Source organism: Sorex araneus, chromosome 3, assembly GCF_027595985.1.
Source record: "Sorex araneus isolate mSorAra2 chromosome 3, mSorAra2.pri, whole genome shotgun sequence".
Classification (NCBI taxonomy): domain Eukaryota; kingdom Metazoa; phylum Chordata; class Mammalia; order Eulipotyphla; family Soricidae; genus Sorex; species Sorex araneus.
The window spans coordinates 102,225,112-102,246,015 of NC_073304.1; the positions used below are offsets into that span (position 1 = coordinate 102,225,112).

Here is a 20,904-nt window from a genome sequence, read left to right on the forward strand (position 1 = left end):
GTCACAAGTAAACAATATAGCCTTCCACAGAAGGAACTAGAAAAAAAGAACAAGTGGAACCGAAAGACAGCAGAATCAGGGAAATAAAAATTAAAACAGAAATAAATGAAGTGAAAATAATAATACAAGAGGACAATGAAACAAAAAGCTACTCTTATAAGAATAAATAAAATGGTAACTCCATGACTCATTAAGAAAAAAAGAGAAAACCTATAAAAAAAATCAGAAATAAAAGAGGAAAATTTATAGCAATTATTGTAGAAATATAAAAGCTTATGAGACTATTATGAACATCTGTGTTGACAAATTGGGCAATCCTAAATATATGATAAATTTTAGAAGTTATACCGTTCTCTAAAATCATTGCCTTTGCAATGATAATACACATAGGGAATCCTAATTACTCCCACAGAACATTACTAGAAATAATTAGTGGGTAGGTAAGTATTAGGATATAAAACATATATATATATATATATAAACATGCTGCATTTCTGCATATCAATAGTGAATTAGAGAAAAGAGAAATTAAGAAAACAGTTCATGGGTGAAAGATATGAATAGCTTGACCAAGTCATCAGAAATACAGAAATCAAAATAGCAGGGGCCGGAGCGATAGCACAGCGGGTAGGGCGTTTGCCTTGCACGCGGCCGACCCGGGTTCGATCCCCGGCATCCCATATGGTCCCCCGAGCACCGCCAGGAGTAATTCCTGAGTGCAGAACCAGGAGTAACCCCTGAGCATCGCTGGGTGTGACCCAAAAAGCAAAAAAAAAAAAAAATCAAAATAGCAGTAAGAAATCTCCCCAAGAACAAAACCCAGGAGTTAGATGACTTCATCCGTGAATTTTTCCAAACTTTCAGTGATAATGGTATACCGTTGCCTCAGTATAATACTGTTGTCATGCCTACTGCATTTGAAAGTGTGTTCAATATCATCTAATCAGTGTTTATTTCCCCCTGGTTATTTCTGTTTATTTTCTTTTTAAGCCTTATTGAGTATTATACCTTTTAAGCCTTATTGAGTATTATTAATGTGTTAAAATTGACATGGTAGCCAGTGAGCTAGCTCATGTGGCAGAGGACACTGTCTGTGATGTACAAACCCTGGCCTCAAACCCCAGTAGCACATGCCCCCCTGAGCACCCTGGTAATCCCTGAGCAATGCTATATGTTGCCTTAGGCACAGCATGCCACCATCCCTGTGGTACCCTCCTGCCTGTGAACATTGCTGGATAGAATCATCAGGCTCACATGATGGGGCCAGACATTTTTTGGGGTGGTGCCTGACCTTTTCCAGCACTGCTGTTTGTGGCCCAAAATTTAAAAAATATGGCATTATATGCTTTTTACTACATCAGAAAGATAGATCCCATGTTAAATGTATGTCCCTGCCTTCACCACATACATGTGTGTGCACGTGCATACACACCCCACCCACACACAAATGCACACAAGAGTACAAGGAATTCTTTGAAGGCAGTGCATACCCTTAGTACCTTGACTCCAGTGATGGTGTGGTATCACTATTTGCTTACCAAATGTGTATACTTAAGGTGTGCCATTTTTGTGTTCTATAGAATTTACTATTCCTATATTTAAAACTGGCGTAGTTTAACCAATTGAAGTCTTAATTGTTCAGTAGGTAGATGGATGATGTTAGATTGAACACTACACTGACATAATCGGACAACTCCAATACTAGTTGCTTAACAGAAATAATAGATGATGAGTGGTGTAGGTTGGCAGCGCATACAGTCACATCTGTGTTCAGGCTAGCAGGGAGGGGAAGGGGAGAGTGGGAGAACTCCCCCAAAGCCCAGTCCAGGGTTCAGTTGCTCGGTCTCTTACTCTGTCAGGGGAGCAAAGTCAATTGACTGTATTTATATGCAAGCAGGGCTCAAAAATGTAATCTTTGGTCACTAATCGGGTTCTACCTGCTGCTCTGTAGAGGAAGGGCAAGGGCGAACAGATTCTGGTAAAACTGTTTCGCTCTCTACCACAGCCCATTTCTGGTCATCCAGATGTGTCTAGCCCAAGCTTTTTGCACAAAAACCCATATTCAATTTCTAAGGGAGGGGGACTGATAAGCCAATCCATTTACTGTAGTTAGCTCAAAGTCTAGAATTTCTGCAGGACAAACTCAAAGAGAGAAACATCTATGAACTCAAAAGAAAATATCTGTACCTCAAAATATATGTAACAATAGAGTGAAAACAGTAATTGGAAAATTACAACTACAAACACAGCTGGTGAATAGCAGATATTAAATGTCACGGCAGCAGACTTGCAAGGCTGAGGTATTGCAGTAAATGTCTTGGTCTCTGGATAATCCTCCTGGTCCTATTTTCTAGGGGAAGCTACCCATTGTGTCTTCTGGTCCCTATTTCTCTGTGTGGAGAGGTTCTTGTCTGTTCCCTGCCAAGGTTACAGACATCCCAGTGTCGGAGATTATGTCCTATGCAGAGGCAGTCTAGGGGCTGGAACAATCATGGATTTTCAGCTGACGAGCTTTTTTAGCTGAGCTTTTTGCTGAGCTTTTTGCACTTGGGGTACGGTAATTCCTCAAAACCTTGGTAGATTTCTGGTCTGTTGGTTGCCAGCTTCTCCCCTATGTCAGGAATTGTCTTTCTGGACATAAGGTTTTTAACTTTTATGTCTTTATTTCTAGACTCCTGACTCTTAATGACTGCCATCTCACAACATTTGCAACCACTCATTAATAATTATGGATATTCTTAATCTGATGTTTATTCCAGGATTAAATCTTCCTTTGCCTCCCACCTACCTCTTTTGTTTTTTTAATGGGAGGTCTTTGTGAAGAGTTGTGAGCTACAATATCCTGTTGATTGTTCTAGAGAAACAATTGGCCCCTCCACACCTGCAGTGTCCCAGATACAGAGATGCTATATATTTCCATCTCCGTCCGTTCTGGCTTGACCTCCTCCCTTCCACCCCGTACTTTTCCAGTAGAAGAAAGCTGATGTGCCAACATGCACGGCAGTTGTATGTTGTCCCTTCCTCAAGAAAAGCTCCCTGCTCTGTCACTACAGATGACACGGCTCTATCAGACGTTTGGCTGGAGATGAGAAAAATCACAGGTTTCTTTATTTGCCACCTGTGCCCCACCACTGAAGCGATGGTATTTCATTTAGGTGTTTGTTATTGATGCTCCCCATTTTTTTGAGGGGCCTCCCAAGAAGGGGGCACTGGGAGCCACTCCTGATGGTTCTCTGCCAACTGGCTTGGGGCGCAGTGCAAGGCCCAAGGATGCCAGGCCTTTCAGGCTGAGAACACAGAGGGCCAGCTGACGGCCTTCACGGCCACACCAGAGAGATACTGGGGGGCGGGGGGACATGATGTCCAGGGATCTAATCGGGCGCCTGGCCCTGCACCCTACCCATAACAGCAGCAAAGTTTGGGTTAAGGCTAGACGGCTGTGATAAAGAGACTCCCAAACAGCCTGGGCTTAAAATACCAATATATTTCTTCTATTTCACCATCCTGGTCCTCAGTTTGGCTTGTGTCGCTGCTCTGTGTGGGCACTCAGGGACCCAGATTTCTTCCGTGCTGAGAGTCTCGGCCTTGATTTCTGGGGCACCTGAGAGCAGACTCGTGTTTTTCTGCTGCAAGAAGGAAATGATGATGGCAGGATACACCAGCACTTCTTAGAGCCTTAGACTCAGAAGCTGGCTGGCATCACTTCTGCCAGATTCCATGGGCACATCTGTCTCACCTGCCTGCAGGAGATGCAGGACTCTCTGGTGAGGCCCTTTGCCCAGCACACGCCTTTACCTTGGCCGGTGAGGGGGACGCGAGTTCACTGCGAGGCCAACCCTCAGTACTGTGTGTTTTAGGATACTCTGGACTTCCATGCTTTACATCTCTTATTGGTGTTTATAATCAGGCCCAAATGGTTGTCAGTTGTGTAGTTCTCAACTTAATGTATTTAGTTTCAGGTTATCATTTTATGAAGGTTGATTACAATTTTTATGTGATATCCTTACTGAATGAAAGACTTTAGAATGAGATTTTGCTTTATTTTCTAATATGGTTTTGATTTTATTCTATTGAATTTCACCCAAAAAAAGCACTCTGTTATTAACTCCTAAGACTTTAGAAAAAAAATATGTGGGAAATGTAAACACAGTCTAATTTTACAAAGAGTGTGTGTGTGTGTGTGTGTGTGTGTGTGTGTGTGTGTGTGTGTGATTGGGCCACATTTGGTGGTGCACAGGGGCTATTCCTGGCTTTTTTTGGGAGTGACTCCTTGCAGTACTTGGGGGACCTTATGTGGTAATGAGGATTCAAACCAGAGTTAGTGGGACGCAAGATCCTAACCCCCACACTATCCCTCTGGCCCTGATTTTATTAATAATACAATTATGAACTCTAGTGATGGTCACAGAAGAAGTATCATTCAATTTTTATAATGTAAATTTTATTAAAAATGACCATACTTCCTATCATTATAGGAGACATTTTGATGTTATACTTTTAAAAAGAAATGAAAGAAATATGAATTATTGTAGTCATACTTCATTTGCATGACTTTTTGAGATTTAAAAAATCTGATCCTTTAAGGAAAGAATATAAACTAGCACCTTAATCATTTAGTTATAGCCTTGTTTAAATATATAAATAGAAAATGTGTTTTTATTTTCAATTCTCTGAATCTGTCTTAGAATAGCAGTATATTTGGGGCCAATGACAATGATTACAGTATTCCTTGGTCCTCCCAAATTATATAAATTTGTTAGACGATCTTGTCTAATGAGCATTTGGATAGAAAGTTGGGCTTATTAGACCACACTTGGAATGAAGGCTATGAAGTTTGGAAGTTTGGAAATTTAGAAATGAGAGGATTGGTGCTCAGAATGGACCTCGAAAACTGTCATGAATCTGACCAACACTTACGGTTTCCCTTTGTTTCTGGAAGCTATGGCAGACTGTCCCTCGAGTATCCAGCTCCTGTGTGACCATGGCGCCTCAGTGAACGTGAAGGATGTGGTAAGCCTGCCTGGGTTCACTCTCATTTCAGCTCGGGTATTGTCACCTTCACGTTTGGGGAGATTGATTGTCTTGATGCTGTTTTATTTTTCTTGTTGCTTAGGATGGGCGGACACCACTTGTTCTAGCCACTCAGATGTGTAGGCCAACAATATGTCAACTGCTGATAGATAGAGGGGCGGATATTAACTCCAAAGACAAACAAAACAGGTAATTCCGTTATCACAGCTCTCCAGACATCAGCTGCATGTGCAGTGATCGTGAAACAGCTGCTGAGACTTGGCCTTTTGATTGCCTTTGGCTCCCCACTTCCTTGGAATTAGCACCCACTTCTAATCCCCAGCCCCTCTCCCCCATCAGAGGAGGGCTTAAGAAAGAAGCAGAGGGAAGTCCAGGAAGATGACAGGGCAAATGTTGAATAAAAACACTTACGAGGGCTTATTTTCTGATCAGAGAACTGGGGGGAAAAAGAGGAATTACATCCCAGTTATGGGAAGGTTTTAAAAAGTCTTCAATGAAATGGGTGCAGATAAGAAATAAGGGCAAACATAGAGCGTCCCTTTACATTTTATGTTTTCATTAATGAAACTTGAGATGCACAAGTAAAGTGGTTGTTTAGTGGGCTGGAGCTGGACATGTTCCACGATAGACTTTCTGAAGTTCTTTTTATTTCGTACCCTGTCCAGGAACCAGGCTAACTCCTTCTCCAAAACTGAGTTTGTTCTGTACCTCAGAATTCCCTGAGGTTATTTTTGTATTTTACATTACTTTTTGTTAGCGTGCACGAATGACTCCGTCTGTAATTCTCCCTTCCCCCTTCTCTAGGTAGTTGCTATATATAGCAATATCTCTGTTGTTACTAGATCTATTGTTATTTTGATGCTTTCGGTCTCAACATTCCTGACAACAAAATATGTGAAATATATCTCCTTTCACTGGTTAAGTTTTGCAATATTGTAAATCACTAGTATTCCACTAGTTAAGTATTTCACTAGTTAAGTTTCACAATATTGTAAATCGGGAGGATTTTATAGATGATTACTGGTAAAATTATTGTTTTTTTTTACTTAATTTTATTCTTTACACCTAAACATGCATCCTATTGTAATTTGTTGGAAGTTGGTAAGTGTAATAAAAGTCTTTAGATGTCATATTTTATGACATTTGTTTTTGTTGTTCAGACAGCTCAAAAGAGGAAATGCTTAAGCAGTTAAATCATAATGTGATTATTAAGAAAGTGATTTTGTTTACTTTGTTTTTGTAGTTTCTATAATCTGGTTTCAAGCATCACTAAAATATAAATGTTATTTTAAATTTTAACATTTAAAAAATTTTAACATTTAATGAATGTTATTTTTCATCAGAGAGGGATGATCTAATTGATCCATGTATAATGGTTTGTCTTTTCATTTATCTTACATTATTCAAGTATGTTTGTCTCTTTTTAATTGAAACTTTACCAGAACAAATGCAGGAGGCTAGTGAATCGTAATTGAATACTCTCTAGTCAATGGTTTTTTGTGGGCGTGCTCTGCAGGTTGTCACTAGTATACAGAAATTTCCTTATATTCAAGATATATTGCTGTTTAGGACATGATATACCTGAAAAGAATTTTTACTTTATAATATTACTTAAAAATGAATACACAAAATACTTATAAACAAGTTTTTTAAAAAAAAAAATTCTTAGTAGCACATTTTTTTATTTCTGTTTTTGGACCACAGTGGACAGTTCTCAAGACTTACTCTTGACTCTGCAATCAGGGATCATTCCTGACAATGCTCACAGGACTAGATGGGCTGCCTGGAATCAAACCTTGGCCATATGCAAAGCAAGTGCCCTACCAGCTGGCTCCATTAGTGATAATTTTTGAAGAAATATTTCTCCTGTTAGGCTGTGGGTCAGAGAGATACTACAGTGGGTAGGGCATTTGTCTTACATTAAGCTGACCCACGTTCAATCTGTGACACCCCCCTACACACACACATAATCCTCCAAGCCCACCAGGAGTGATCCCTGAGCATGGAGTCAGGGGTAAGCCCTGACCACTTCCAGGTGTGACTCAGAAACAGGAAGGTAGGAAGCACTGGACTCCACAGCAAATTAAACTTTCTTTCTGTTCTATCTATAGCTTTTTCCCTAAACAAATACTTTATTGATAGCTATGTTTAGAAAATTGTGTGACTGCAACTATAATTCTGGAACTGCAACTGGAAATTATTAAAGAGAAATAGCAAAGACAAGAATCCATTTCTTTAGGAAATTCAACAGTTGAGTTAAACAGGGAAAAAGTCACTTGATTTCATTGTGTACTGATTTCTCAGAAGTAAAAATAGAGGATGTAAACCAGTTGTCTAACAGCATTATTACTGTTTACTTATTATATACCACAAACTGCATACATGCTGATGATTCTGCCATAACAGAATCAAGCTGTGATTCATTGAATAGGGTAAATTGAAGAGTTGTTTGAGGATACAGATTTTAAATTAAGTCTGAAGATGTGAAAAGAAAAATTAGGATAAAGATTTGACTTCTTTTTCTGAGGGGAAAGTATTTGTCGAGTAAGTTTTCCTGCTAAGGCTTATGAAGATAACTTGAATAGTGAGGGTTTTTTGTTATAGGTTTTGTGCAAATAATATAACAGCATCAGTTGTGGGAGATTTTTGTGGTAATTTACTTGTCAGGAATTGATTGACTGGAATGAAGAGGATTAGTTTAGGAGTAGAAGTAAAAATATTAAGTTTTGAGGGGGCTGGTGTAAGGTTTTTAGCTCTGTAAACTAAGACACAAAGAAATATTTTATGAAGGTGGTGAAGTGACACTAAGATAAAGATGTGAACAAGAGCTGCTCTCTGTACCAAGTGTGATGTTTGAAAGCAATGTCTGTTCTTTAAAGAGCAAACAATATTTATGGATTGTTTTCTTGCATCTTTCTCAGGGTCTTGTACTCTCTGTTTCCCTCTTAGAACTGCTCTCATGCTGGGCTGTGAGTATGGCTGCAGAGATGCTGTGGAAGTCTTAATTAAAAACGGTGCTGATGTCACTTTGCTGGACGCCCTTGGCAATGATAGTTCTTACTACGCAAGAATCGGTGACAATCTGGACATTCTCACCTTACTGAAGAATGCCTCAGAAAATACGTACAAAGGTAACGGGTTTCTGTGCCTAGAGATGTCCCAGTTAATTAAGAGTGCTTGAGAGGATCAGATGGCAGACGGCCATTTGAAAGAAGGGACACACCTTACTGATGAACAGTATTTATTCGTCTTCCTTTATACTCTGGCTTGACATTTTTACATGATAGTCGTTTGTCTTGAGGCAGTCTACGTGTCAGATTGTCTGGTTTATTGAGTCGACTAGATGTGGGTGATTTAAGAACTGAGGAGAAAGATGCTGATGAAGTGTTTTTTCCCCTTTTTTCCAATGAGAAGGGTAAAATTCATAACTCTTATATTGTACGTTTTAAAAGATGTTCAAATGTGTATATAAAACTTCCAAATAATAGTTACCAAAAACTTGTGCCAATTATTTTTTATGCTTAAGAGTCACTGAAAAATGCATAAAACCATAACAGATAACATTCCTACTCTGAGAACAAAAATCTTTCCCTGGGCATATAAGTGAGGTTGCCTATAATGAGCTGCAGATTGTTTTTATGTGTGATATATTTTAAAGGCTTTTCCCTCAAATATTTTCACTGTTGCAGAAAATTCCTTAGATTTGATTTCATTTAATTAACAGTTTCCTATAGATGTTATTTAAGTTATGAATGGTTTTTTTCTGATATAAATAACATTTTAGTAACTGCCCTTATACATAAATATTTAACATATTTTTATTTTACCTTTTGGGTCAATTCCTAGAAATTGAATTACTAGGGTTTTAGAGTATGTACATTTCTGTCAGGTTTTCTAAACTTATATTGACAAATTATCTTTCGATTAAGGTTTTCTTAACGGTTTTTATCTTTCCTTGCATTTCCTCCCTAGCAGTGAATATTTATCTTCCTGGTTGTTGTTGCATTAAAAGCAAACATGGTCATATTGATAGGCCGATACAAATTGTCACAGCTCTTTTAACTGAAGAAAAAAGAAGTTAAAACTCATATTTGATAAGGTTTTTTTTTTTTTTAGTGTCCAAGGCTAGTAATAAACATGGAAACTGTTTATTTCCACTGGGACACTAAAGGTTTAACTGAAGTTAAAATAATCTCCCAGGTTTACTTAATTGAAAATTATATGAATAGGGAATGCACATATATTCAGGGTAACCTGCTGTTTCATTGGTCCTTTTTCTTTTCTCTTTAATTTTTAGGAAGAGAACCTTGGAAGAAAGGGCCAACTTTACAACAGGTAGGACTTAATTTTAGATTTTTGTTTATATGTATTGCATAAATTTAATAATTGAGTTTAATTTAAGTAAAACTAAATTTAGCTAATGATAACATATACTTGAGTCTTGAGTGTAAATGCATGCTCTTCTCTCTTCTCAGTTAATCATGCCCACATAGAACCTAACTATAAAGAATATTCTCTAGACATTATCACTTAGCTTGAGTCAATGTTTTTGGTTTTGGATCACATCTGGCAGTGCTCAGGGCTCACTCCTGGCTCCGCCTGTGCTTGGGGATCACTCTCGGTGGATTTTTCAGTCATGGGTTTCTACCTACCTCTGAGCTACAGGTCCTAACTGCATCTTTTGATCTCTTTCGAGATGTATGGGTCTCTGAAATAAGGTCAATAAATGAGCTTATATAGCTGAGCCTGGCAAGTTACTGAGAGTATCCCACCCGCACGGCAGAGCCTGGTAAGCTACCTGTGGCGTGTTTGATATGCCAAAAACAGTAGCAACAAGTCTCACAATGGAGACATTACTGGTGCCCACTCAAGCAAACCAATGGGCAACGGGATGACACTGACAGTGATTAGCTGAGCCGGAGGTGGTTTGTGGGTGTGTCTCCCACATACCTAACTTTTGGCCATTTAATTCTTGGTAAATTTGGCCCCGCGTTGTTGGGATCTGGCCAAAGGCACAAGCAGCAATTTTGCAGTATCTGGAAGTCTGAAGCATCATCAGGCTGCTGATGCACTCACCCCACAGGTACAGGTTTGCCTGCTGGCGGCACCATATCCCCTGCGCTGAGCTTTTCTATAATGAGAGGAATCTGAGATCTTCCAAACCCTGAGGAAAAAGGAATCAGGTACCTCTGAGCAATTCTGATACCTTCTACATCGCCTCTGCCTCTCACCTGGGTCTGGAAGCTGCACTAGAGCATGTTTCCCTTCCTCGTCCCTCAGAATGAAATAGCACCTTCCTGCATGGTGCTCATAGCTTCCATCCATAGCGGCTGTCTCAAAGACTCTTCTACCTCATGGAGCCTGAGTGAGGCAGAGTGAAATAAGATGGACATTATTGTGATTAGAGCAGCCACTTCACACAGAATCAGAGAAAAATGATTTCTGAAATCAGTTAAAGTGGTTGAATATTTATATCGGGATGATATATTGCTTTAAGAGTTACTCAGATTAAAACATGATTTGCTATGAAGAGTGAAACTTGTTTCTATTATTTGTTTAATACAGTTAAAAATACTGCCGTATGTAGGTTTTGTTCATATACATACATATGCATCTATACATCTGCTTACATACCTGCATGTCAAAGTGTATATAATCTGTTATCAAGAGCATACAATGTCATACAATATAAATATTTTATATTTAAAATATAAATCTTAAACCCAGCTGCTGGCTTAGCAGAGGTCTGTAGAGCACCAATCACTGATCTGGTTTCTGGGAATAACCTAATACACCAAATTCCCAACCTCATGGAACTCTACCTCAGCAGAGATGAGCAGTAGGCAGATGGATATTGATGATCATAGCACATGCCCTGAACAAAAGCAGAACAGAATTAGAAAATGAAACAAGAGGAAGAGGGAAAGAAGCTGTTTCCGATTGTATGGTCAACAAAGTCGCTCTGAGGAAGTGATGACTGAGCAGGTCCAAATGTGAGGAGAGAATCCCAGGGCTCTGTGGAGACATCTGAGGCCCTGAAGAAGGGCAGTAACACATGTCTCTCGCTAAAGGGTCCTCCTAACACCCAGGGATAGTAGAGGGCCAGAGAGGACGGTGAGCAGTGGATGGTGAGGTAACCACCAGATCATTCCCCTTGCAGAGAAGGTCGGGTCTATAGTGGTGTTTCTGATGAGATTGGCTGGATTCTATGAAGGAACAGGCCTGTTGTAGCAGGAAAGAGGCAAAAATATAGTTTGGGCCAAATTGTGGATACAGAACAGCTTGATGAGACCTTGTCCCTCTACTTCAAAATCCAAATTTATTAGAGTGATAGTTTAAGACATTTTGCCAACAAAATTAATAGGAACTACAGAAAAATTATCTTGAAACTGGGGGGAGGAGTATCTTAGGGGTAGAGTGAATGCATGTTTCACATGTTTCACATACTTCACATTCTGCACCCACGTCTCCTCTCTCTGTCTCTCTGTCTCTGTCTCTGTCTCTCTCTCACACACATTATCTTGAAGAATTAAAGCATTCTTTAAGCTCTAAGAAATACCTTTTTAAATTGTACAGACTTAAAAGTTAGTCTGGGTTTTAAAAAAGGTTATTTGCTCTTTTGTCTCATAATTGTGTTATTTTTATTAAAGCAAATCTCTAAACTGGACTAAGTTTCTAAGCAGTAAGTGTGTAAAAACAGAGCATGTACCTAATGAAATAATTTAGGGGTCTCTCATTGTCTGTCTCTTTCTTACCATTCTTCTTCATATTTACTTTCACTGGTGCGCAAAGAAATAAGTAATTTCTGTTTACTTTCAATACAATTTAACTCCCACTCTCCTTTTTGAAAACTAGTCTTCCTTTGAGAATGTTCAATGATTGCTTTGTAATATAACTTTAGTTCTGTGTATAGTACAAGTTCTCCTTTGTAAAATTTGGAGACTTTGGTTAAGATAGATCCTTAAATTAAGTAATTCTTTTTTTAGTATTTAAAAATAAATTACACTTTTTTTTTTTAAACCGAATCTATATTCTTAAAAAGTTTCTTTTGGGGACTGGAGCACAGTGGTAGGGCATTTACCTTGCACGCGGCCGACCAGGGTTCAACCCCCAGTATCCCATATGGTCCCCCAAGCACTGCCAAGAGTGATTCCTTAGTGCAAGACCAGGAGTAACCCCTGAGCATCCCTGGATGTGACCCAAAAAGAAAAAAAAAAAATTATTTCATTGGCATTTGAAGTGGAAATACTGCCACCTTGTGTTCTGTACAACAGAATTTAATATAAGGTTTATATTAAAATACAATTTTTGTACAACAAAATGAGATATTTAATACATTTTAAAATTTAACACACATTTTAAAATAAGTTGATTTAATCACTAATTTGGCGTAATGCCTCTTGAGGAAGATGTGCATATTGTTTCATATGTGCTCTGTTTCATTCTGTTTCGTACTTGCTGAGTCATGTTTTCATGTTTTCCCAAAGCGAAATTTGACACATTTTCTAGATGAAGTAAATATGAAGTCAAATCAGAGGGACCATCAAAACACTCAGGTAAAAAGAAAAAATGAAGTTTTGTACTTTTCCTTTGCAGGGAATTCTGGTATTTGTCATATGTGTGAAAAAAGAGAGGAGAAATAGGCTGGAGAAAGAATAATTTGTTATGTTTTGTGACTCTTTAGCTTTGCCTAATCCCTTCTGAAATAATTTTGATATTTAAATTTTAAGTGCTTGAATGAGTATATATTGCAGAAAAGTTTTAAAACATTTATTAGGGATCAAATAATTAACATGTTTATATAATTTTTACTTAATATATCTGTTTGGGACTCTACCACAACTTAGAGTCATTAAAAATTATATTAATAAAATGATTATTATTGTAAATAAAATGCAAAATCAACTTTGAAAGCATTTTTTACTTTGCTTAAGCACTAGAAATAACCTAAGGACAGTCATGGGTAATTTGGTGGTGGTGAAGATGCAATGACTTAATATATAAAAATCATAAGTCTTAATACTCTAGTAATCAGTTAACTGAACTATAATAAATTTTAAAAGATAATTAAGAAAAATAATTTTATATGGTTTCTAATGTAAATAAGATAAAAAGAGAATCTTTTTAAAAGTATTTATTTTTTGTTTGTCTAAGTTTAAAGAGCACTCTTATTATGTTGAAAGAATTCATAACTAAGTAGTTTATTTTGTAACTAAATACTATTAAAACATAAATTGAATAGCTGTTTTCCAAATGGTAAAACCAAAGCATTTTATTTGTATTTTTGTGATTTTTTAAATAGTAGTATTAAGAAAGTGAATGATAGCCTTATGGCTAGAACCGTCAGTATATTATTTGAGGACTGACATGATGATTGGTTTCACAAAAGTATTAGGATAGTCTCACAAACGAGTCAAAATATTGTTATTTTCTATTTCCAGTAATGTGTTTGTTTTTCTAATTTGATATGTTGGTCTTCTATATACTTGTAATTAACATGTATAATTTTCTTTATTATTTTTGATCTATAGATTTTAAATCATTTAATTATCACTGAAACGATTTTTTCATTGTATCTAAAGCTAGAAATATGTGTATATATTCGTATATGATAGCAAAATAAATTCTTACATAAGAATTGTTCTTGTAAGAGTGGTTTAGGACCTGTTCTTTTTACTATTTAAGGACCTGGAGATTGAAAATGAAGATTTGAAAGACAGGTTAAGAAAAATTCAGCAAGAACAGAGAATATTATTGGATAAGGTCAATGGTTTACAACTACAACTCAATGAGGTAAATGATTGCATAATAGGAAAAAAGTTCCAAAGCTATTTTAATATTGCTAATGATAATGTCAATACCATAATGTCGAAATTGTGGTTTTTGGTGCTAAAGAAATGAGATCAAATCATTGTCCTTGAGAGAGTAATATCTCAGTAGGTCCTTGTGTGAAACTTACTCAACATCAGACATTAGCACAGAGAATATCATTGGTGTATGGTTCTGTTGGGTCCTCCGAAGAAGAAAGGGCAAGTAGGAGTCAATCACTGGTGGGTTTTCAGGAGAACTCAGTGTTTTTCTGAACATTGTATAGAATAAACATTTTCTTCTCACATCTTTGTTCCCAATTGTAAAGATGTGCTGGTCTTCTAAGAAAAGATAGTTATCAAACCAGTCATACTTTCCAGAATAAAAACAAACTTCTTCTTTTTGAATTTAGGAAATCATGATCGCTGATGATCTACAGAGGGAGGTATGACGATAAATTTACTAACAAGCTGTTCAGTGTCATGTGAACTAAAGACATTATTGCAGTAGCTTAATTCCCAAACTGACATAGAGATGAGGATTCCATTTCTGCTTATTCCTTAAAGGAAAAAACCAAAGCCTGCATGTGACTGTTAAAATTAACACTTTGAAGTGTGGTGGCTTAGTTATTGTGGGCATTTTGTTGTTATTGCCTCTGCATGTCTCATTTACTCAAAAACGTTTTCTGAAAAGATGCAGTGTTCTAAACTTGAACTCCAGTGTTCAGGAAATGTCTGAAAAAAAAAACCAAAATAGCACAATAATTTGAATTTTATAATATCATTTATCTATATTGTATGTTTATTAGTAATTTGTGGGAATTATTAAGTCAACTAATACTTAAAAATTCACCAGGTTGGACATTTTATTAACTCTGGTCTTCAATTTAATTCTAATGTACATTTTCTAGAACACAATTTTAACCCAATTTCAAGCACCAGCTGATTTTGCTATGAATTTATTCCTTTCCATTTCAGAAAGAAAAGCTGAAGTCGCTTTTGGCAACTAAAGAAAAACAGCAGGAAGAAAGCTTAAGAACTATTGAGGCTCTGAAAAATAGATTTAAGTGTTTTGAGGTATTAAAAGTGTAAATAAATTATTTCGTAGAATTAAGGGTGGTGGTGAAGGCTTGGAATCCAACTGGAATTTGGATTCACTTTCTTTTTTATAATGAGAGCTTGAGCAATTTTACATAGTCTCTGAGCTTATTGCCTGTTTGGTAAAATTGGGGCAATTATTCCTTTCTCCAGAGTTGTTAGAAAAGTTAAAAGAGATCATTGAAATGTAACTATCATTTAGCTCATTTTCCTTTTTTTTCCCCACCATCCTCTTCTCTCTGTCACCTTTTCAAAACTTTATATGTTTGCTTATAAGTTTGAATAGTTATAATGGTAACATCAGCAAAGTCTTATGAATGAATACTAGTATTTTCAGGATTAACTCGGAAAGAGAGAATCCATATAATGCATCCATGGATTAATTAGGGCACTTCTCGAGAGTAGTAATAATGAGACTCATATCGTATACTTGTCTTTGGTGGAATCAATTAACTTTTAATTTTACTGGAGCCATTTGAAAAGAAAACCCTTTTATTAAAGAACACACATGATAAAGTATATGAGACAAAGCCTTTCACAATTTAAACACACCCAGTTCAAGGCACGAACATCCCTAGTGCCGGTCCACCCCCTGCTTCCTGTCACTTCCCCTGCTCCCCACCCCTGCTGAATGGGGACACTTTCCCCACTCCTAACTGCACAGTTTTATTTTGCAAGGACATGATTTCATATATGTTCACCTGGGTTTCATATATGTTCATCTGGGTTCATTGAAGAAGATGGCTGACTCCACATGATCTTTACCTGAATTGTGAAATAGAATTCGCAAGTCTATAGCAAAACTAGTGTTTACTAGATAAAAAGTTTCTTATATACACAAACACACACACACACATGCACACACATACACATATATAATATAACAAAAATATTTTCTTTTTTGTAAATAAAAATATCTGTGCAGCTGTGAGAGAGAATGTAAAAATGTGAATGAAGCTTGCTCGGGTAGTGTGGCATGAGCTAAATCAAACTCAAAGTGCATAATGCGTGATTCCTTTCATATGGAGTTAAGAAGCAGATGAAACTTAGCTGTGGTGACAGAAATGAGAAGAAAGGCTTGCCTTTAGCGGGGAGTGGTGGGGTGTTACTGGTTAGGAGGGTTTCGAAGCTGGGAATGTTCTGTATCTCAACCTAGGTTGTGACTCTACAAGGCATACAGAAGAACTAAAGATTCATTGCACTCTTCATTTAGTATTTGTATACTTTGTTGCAGATGAGTTATTCCTTGATACATTCTTGCACTATAAATGGAAAAATTGTTTTTAATATCTACATGACTGAATTCCGAAGGTTGTTCAGAAACAGTTTTATGGGTCAGGTGGTGACTAAGGACTGGAGTACATGGTCCTTATGTGGGCGTCCCTGGGCTCAATCACAAGTACCACATGGTCCCCTGACCATCCTGGGAGTGATCCCTGAACAGCTGGTAACAGAGCCTGAGCACTGCCATATGCAGTTCCCCCCAGCCCCAAAATATCAGACACATTTTACAGGTGGCTACTATCTCTTGTGCAATGTTTGAAGACTTTGAAAGTTACTTTTGAAACTAGCAAGAGCTCACATTTTTCATAGCACAGACCACGTTACCAGATTCCATTCTGTGCCCTTTACGTGCATGACAAACTCAGCCAATCTTTAGGGTGGCTTTTATTATTCACTTTCTAAGTGAGAAAACCGAACTGTTTCTAAGTAAGTTTATGAGTATAACCAGCAGAACTTTCACCCAGGCAGTCTTGCTACTTTGTGCTTTTAACTCAGTGCTAGTTTCATATTCCAAGTAGTTTGAGTAAGAAAATACAGATGTATGTGTGCATCCTTTGAGTAAAGTTTAACACCTTTAATTGGGTCCCGTTTATGTGTGGCTTTTTTCTAAAAGGAGACTCTTAAGAGTCAAGTCCCTAATTTTTCATAAGGTTATTTATAATAGACAAGAGAAAGATAACTTTTCTTATCACATAATAAATCTTTTAGAAAAATGGAAACTATAGTTCTATTTAAAAAATTACTTTAACTGCTTTTGTTTTTTTTTTGGTCACACCCAGTGGTGCTCAGGGGTTACTCCTGGCTCTGCACTCAAGAATTACTTGCACTCAGGAATTACTCTGCTGTGCTTGGGGAATCATATGGGATTCTGGGGATCAAATCCGAGTGGGCAGGGTGCAAGGCAAAGCCTTACCGTTCTACTATCGCTCTGGCCCAGAAACTGTAGTTCTAATAAAAACTAAAAAGCACCTCTCATTCTGGCTCTCTTAATACCTGATGGTCACCTTTCAGACATTATCTGTTTGTCTTATGACACCTTCAGTAGCTGCGATCAGATTGTATGTCTACTTTATTGTAACTTTTTCATTCAGTGTAACTGGGATTTCTTCCCGAGCCAGTTACACTCATATTTTAAAATTTTTTAATTAATTTTTTAATTATTTTATTTTTGCTTTTTGGGTTACACCTAGTGATGTTCAGGGGTTACTCCTGGCTCTGCACTCAGAAATTACCCCTGGCGTTGCTCAGGGGACATATGGGATACTAGGAATCGAACCCGGGTTGGCCGTGTGCAAGACAAACGCCCTACCTGCGGTGCTATTGCTCCAGCCCCTTAATTAATTTTTTTAATTGAATCACAGTGAGATAACACAGTTACAACGTTATTCATTGTTGGATATCAGATATATAATGTTCCAATACCCGTCCCTTCAACAGTGTGCATTTCCCATCACCAGTGTCCCCGGTTCCCTCCCACCACCCCACCCCAAACCCCGCTTCTGTGGCAGGGACTTCTCTCTCTCTTTTTCCTTTTGAACATTATGGTTTGCAATACAGATGCTGAAAGATTATCATGAATATCCCTTTACCTACTTTCAACACTTGGTTCTTGACCAGAGTGATCACTTTGATCATACTCATTTTGATTTTATTTGATTTTATCTGATTGAATCCTAGTATTAAATATTACATAGAACAAAGAACTTAATTAAGCTTACAGATGTTTTCCCATGATTATTTAAAATGATTAGTAGAGGTGGCATTAATTTAGTCATGGAAGTAAATTTTATTGTTCTTGTTATGGTCATCTTGCTCCAAATTTGACACATAGCTTTTAGTGCTAAACACACATATACACAAACACAAACTGCATATGTTTATATTTGCCTTTGAGGCTAATAATATTTTATTTATGTGTTAGATTATTTATATTTGGCTTACTTGGGGAAATGAGCAATCTAAGCTCATTTTGATTCAGGCTATCTGAAATTTCTTTATTATTCTCTTTTTTCTAATGATAATGCTTTGATGGATTTATTACTGTGTGTAGGTCTTTGACTTGGTTTTATTTCCTGATCTCTCTCTCCCTTTGCCCTCAAAGGTAATGGTATTTTAAAATTCTGAAAGAAGCTATTATTTCACAGCCAGTGAGAAAGGGCTCCCACCCCCAACAGTGGTAAAGGAAAATGAGTACTTGATATGAATGGGGCTTCTTCCTTTTGAAAGTTATTTAGGTTCATTTGGAACTCACCTATATTTCTCTCTCTCTCTCTCTCTCTCTCTCTTTCGGTGAAATTTTTCCTTGAAACACTTGGGTGATTTTATTAAAATGCTTAGTGAAGTAGTTTATTCCCCGCTGATCTTCCTAATTGTTGCTAGTGTTATATCTTTTTGTGGGTTTGAATAGAATAATACTCAGGAGGAACAAGGAATGCTGAAATGTGGTTTTAATGATTGGACCATTTAGAGCTAAAATAGATGTTGAATTTAACAAAATGAAGCAGTATGGTAATGTATCTTTCTGATTTCAGGGTGATCATTTAGGATCAGGGATCCATTACAGTAACCGTAAGTAGAAATAATTTCTCATTCCAGTTCATCCAGTTAAAGGAAAAATGGTTTTTTTATGCCAAAAGGTTTTGTCTTTCTGTGCCTCAGCACAGGTCTCAGAGGAGGTTAAGATGGCTCACATAACTTTGATAATCCTCGAGGCTCTGGGTCCTTAACCACCTAGATTTTTAAATTATAGATTTTTGTGAAATTGCTAGTTTGCCTTGTCAATTAGTAGACCTTATCTTTTGATATTTGGGGCTCATTCTTTTATGAAAAAAAGCATGAACATAGTTTTCTGATTTGGAGAGATCTTTGTATTTGGTCTCTCAGTATGAGTTAGCATTTTAAAATTCATTAGAAGTCCCATAAACAGTTGTCAAGACTTTACATATTTTTACTTTTATTCTCCATTTTAAAACTATTTTTCTAGAAAATCTCATTATTGCTTCACAAGGAATATTAAATTTCCTTCTAGCTAAGTGCAATATGTAAATTTGGTAGATTGTAAAGGGCACCATTTCTGTTGTCACTGAGTGCAAGATGCATATTCTATAATCTTGTGGCATTTTCGTCCTGTAGCAGTCATAACTTTTAATATATATTCAGAATATATAAAATATTATATACTGTAGTATGTAGACCTAATAAGAAATATAGTATGGGCTTTCAGAGAAAGAATAATATAAAATTATATCATCACTGTATCACTGTCATCCCATTGTTCATCAGTTTGCTTGAGCGGGTGCCAGTAAGGTCTCCATTCATCCCTGTTGCATGGTAGTGTAGCCCGATGGCGTATTGGGGCTCTTTCAGGATCAGGGGAATCAGGACCATCGTTACTGTTTTTGGCATATCGAGTACGCCACGAATGGCTTGCCAGGCTCTGCCGTGTGGGGTGTGGGCGGGTTATTCTCGGTAGCTTGCCAGGCTCTCTGAGAGGAACGGAAGCTTTTGGGGCAACCTCTAATCACCTTTACAGGTGTTCCCAGTCTACTGAATGTAAATTTTGGTCGACTGGCATGTTGTAACGATCTGTACACTGACTCAACAATGTTCTTTTGTTTGAATGTTTAAGGGAAGGAAAGTAATATCTAATATTTGGCCTCTCTGCATTGGAATTTAAATTAAGATGTAATATATTTGACATTTTTAGGAAAAGAAGATATGCTTCTTAAACAAGGTCAGATGTTCCCCACAGACTCACAGGTAAACACTATTTTTTAATTCTAATTATATTTGTGCCTTTCTAAAAAAGAAAAACAGTATCAAGTGTGTATACATTGAGTATAATTTTCATTACCAAGGAAAAATTAGGGGCCAGAGTGATCGAGAGAGACAGTACAAGAGGTACGGTGCTCGCCCTGCATGCTACCTGCTTGGGCTCAATCCCCAGCATGTGTATGTTCCCTGAGCACTACCAGGGGTTACTGCTGAGCACAGAGCCATAAGTGAAGTTCTAAGCACAGCCATGTAGCTCAGAAGCCAAAGGAAAAGGAAAATAGGAGAAAAAAGAAAAGTTGTATTGTGCAGTGTACTAAGAGCAGATATCTCTGGTTTGGGTGCCCTCTGGAGTATTGCCATGACAGTGGATAAAATAAGAGATTTGAGTTCCAATTTTTTTGTCTTTTGTAGTAAGCCTCCATTCATTAAGAACAATCAGTTAACTCTTCACGTTTGCTTCTGAAAGGGAAAGACAGTTATGAATAATTCAGCTGCTATTTGTGTTTTGAAATATATTTTCCTTGCATTTATGCATACATATATGCCTGTGTGTTTTTTGAAAATCACCTGATAATAGAACTTTTAAGAGGTAATATTGTATGCTTTTCTTACATGTTTACTAGTCATACTTCTAGTTTCCAGGAGATACACAGTTTGCATTTCTAGCACTTCCTGGGTACTACAGAATTGACAAATACCTGGCTTTTGAAGGTTATTTTATTTGTTGTTGGTTTTTTTTTTTTTTTTTTGGTTTTTGGGTCACACCTGGCGATGCACAGGGGTTACTCCTGACTCTGCACTCAGGAATTACTCCTGGTGGTGCTCAGGGGACCATATGGGATGCTGGGATTTGAACCCGGGTCGGCCGTGTGCAAGGCAAACGCCCTACCCGCTATGCTATCACTCCAGC

At 37.4% G+C, this 20,904-nt stretch overlaps 1 protein-coding gene across 3 annotated transcripts in view; it reads left to right on the forward strand.

Annotated features, from left to right (window-relative positions):
* UACA (uveal autoantigen with coiled-coil domains and ankyrin repeats) overlaps positions 1 to 20,904 on the forward strand; it is an 85,718-nt gene that overhangs the window by 53,688 nt on the left and 11,126 nt on the right. For 2 of the 3 annotated variants that reach the window (XM_055133690.1, XM_004611715.2), the window contains exons 6-15: positions 4,940 to 5,010; positions 5,114 to 5,220; positions 7,981 to 8,162; positions 9,329 to 9,366; positions 12,519 to 12,587; positions 13,717 to 13,824; positions 14,252 to 14,284; positions 14,817 to 14,915; positions 18,752 to 18,788; positions 19,927 to 19,979. In XM_055133690.1, coding sequence (XP_054989665.1) covers positions 4,940 to 5,010; positions 5,114 to 5,220; positions 7,981 to 8,162; positions 9,329 to 9,366; positions 12,519 to 12,587; positions 13,717 to 13,824; positions 14,252 to 14,284; positions 14,817 to 14,915; positions 18,752 to 18,788; positions 19,927 to 19,979 — 797 coding nt within the window. Of the gene's footprint in view, positions 1 to 4,939; positions 5,011 to 5,113; positions 5,221 to 5,320; positions 6,133 to 7,980; positions 8,163 to 9,328; positions 9,367 to 12,518; positions 12,588 to 13,716; positions 13,825 to 14,251; positions 14,285 to 14,816; positions 14,916 to 18,751; positions 18,789 to 19,926; positions 19,980 to 20,904 lie in introns of those variants that run through there. The other variant, XM_055133691.1, reaches the window with a different exon arrangement.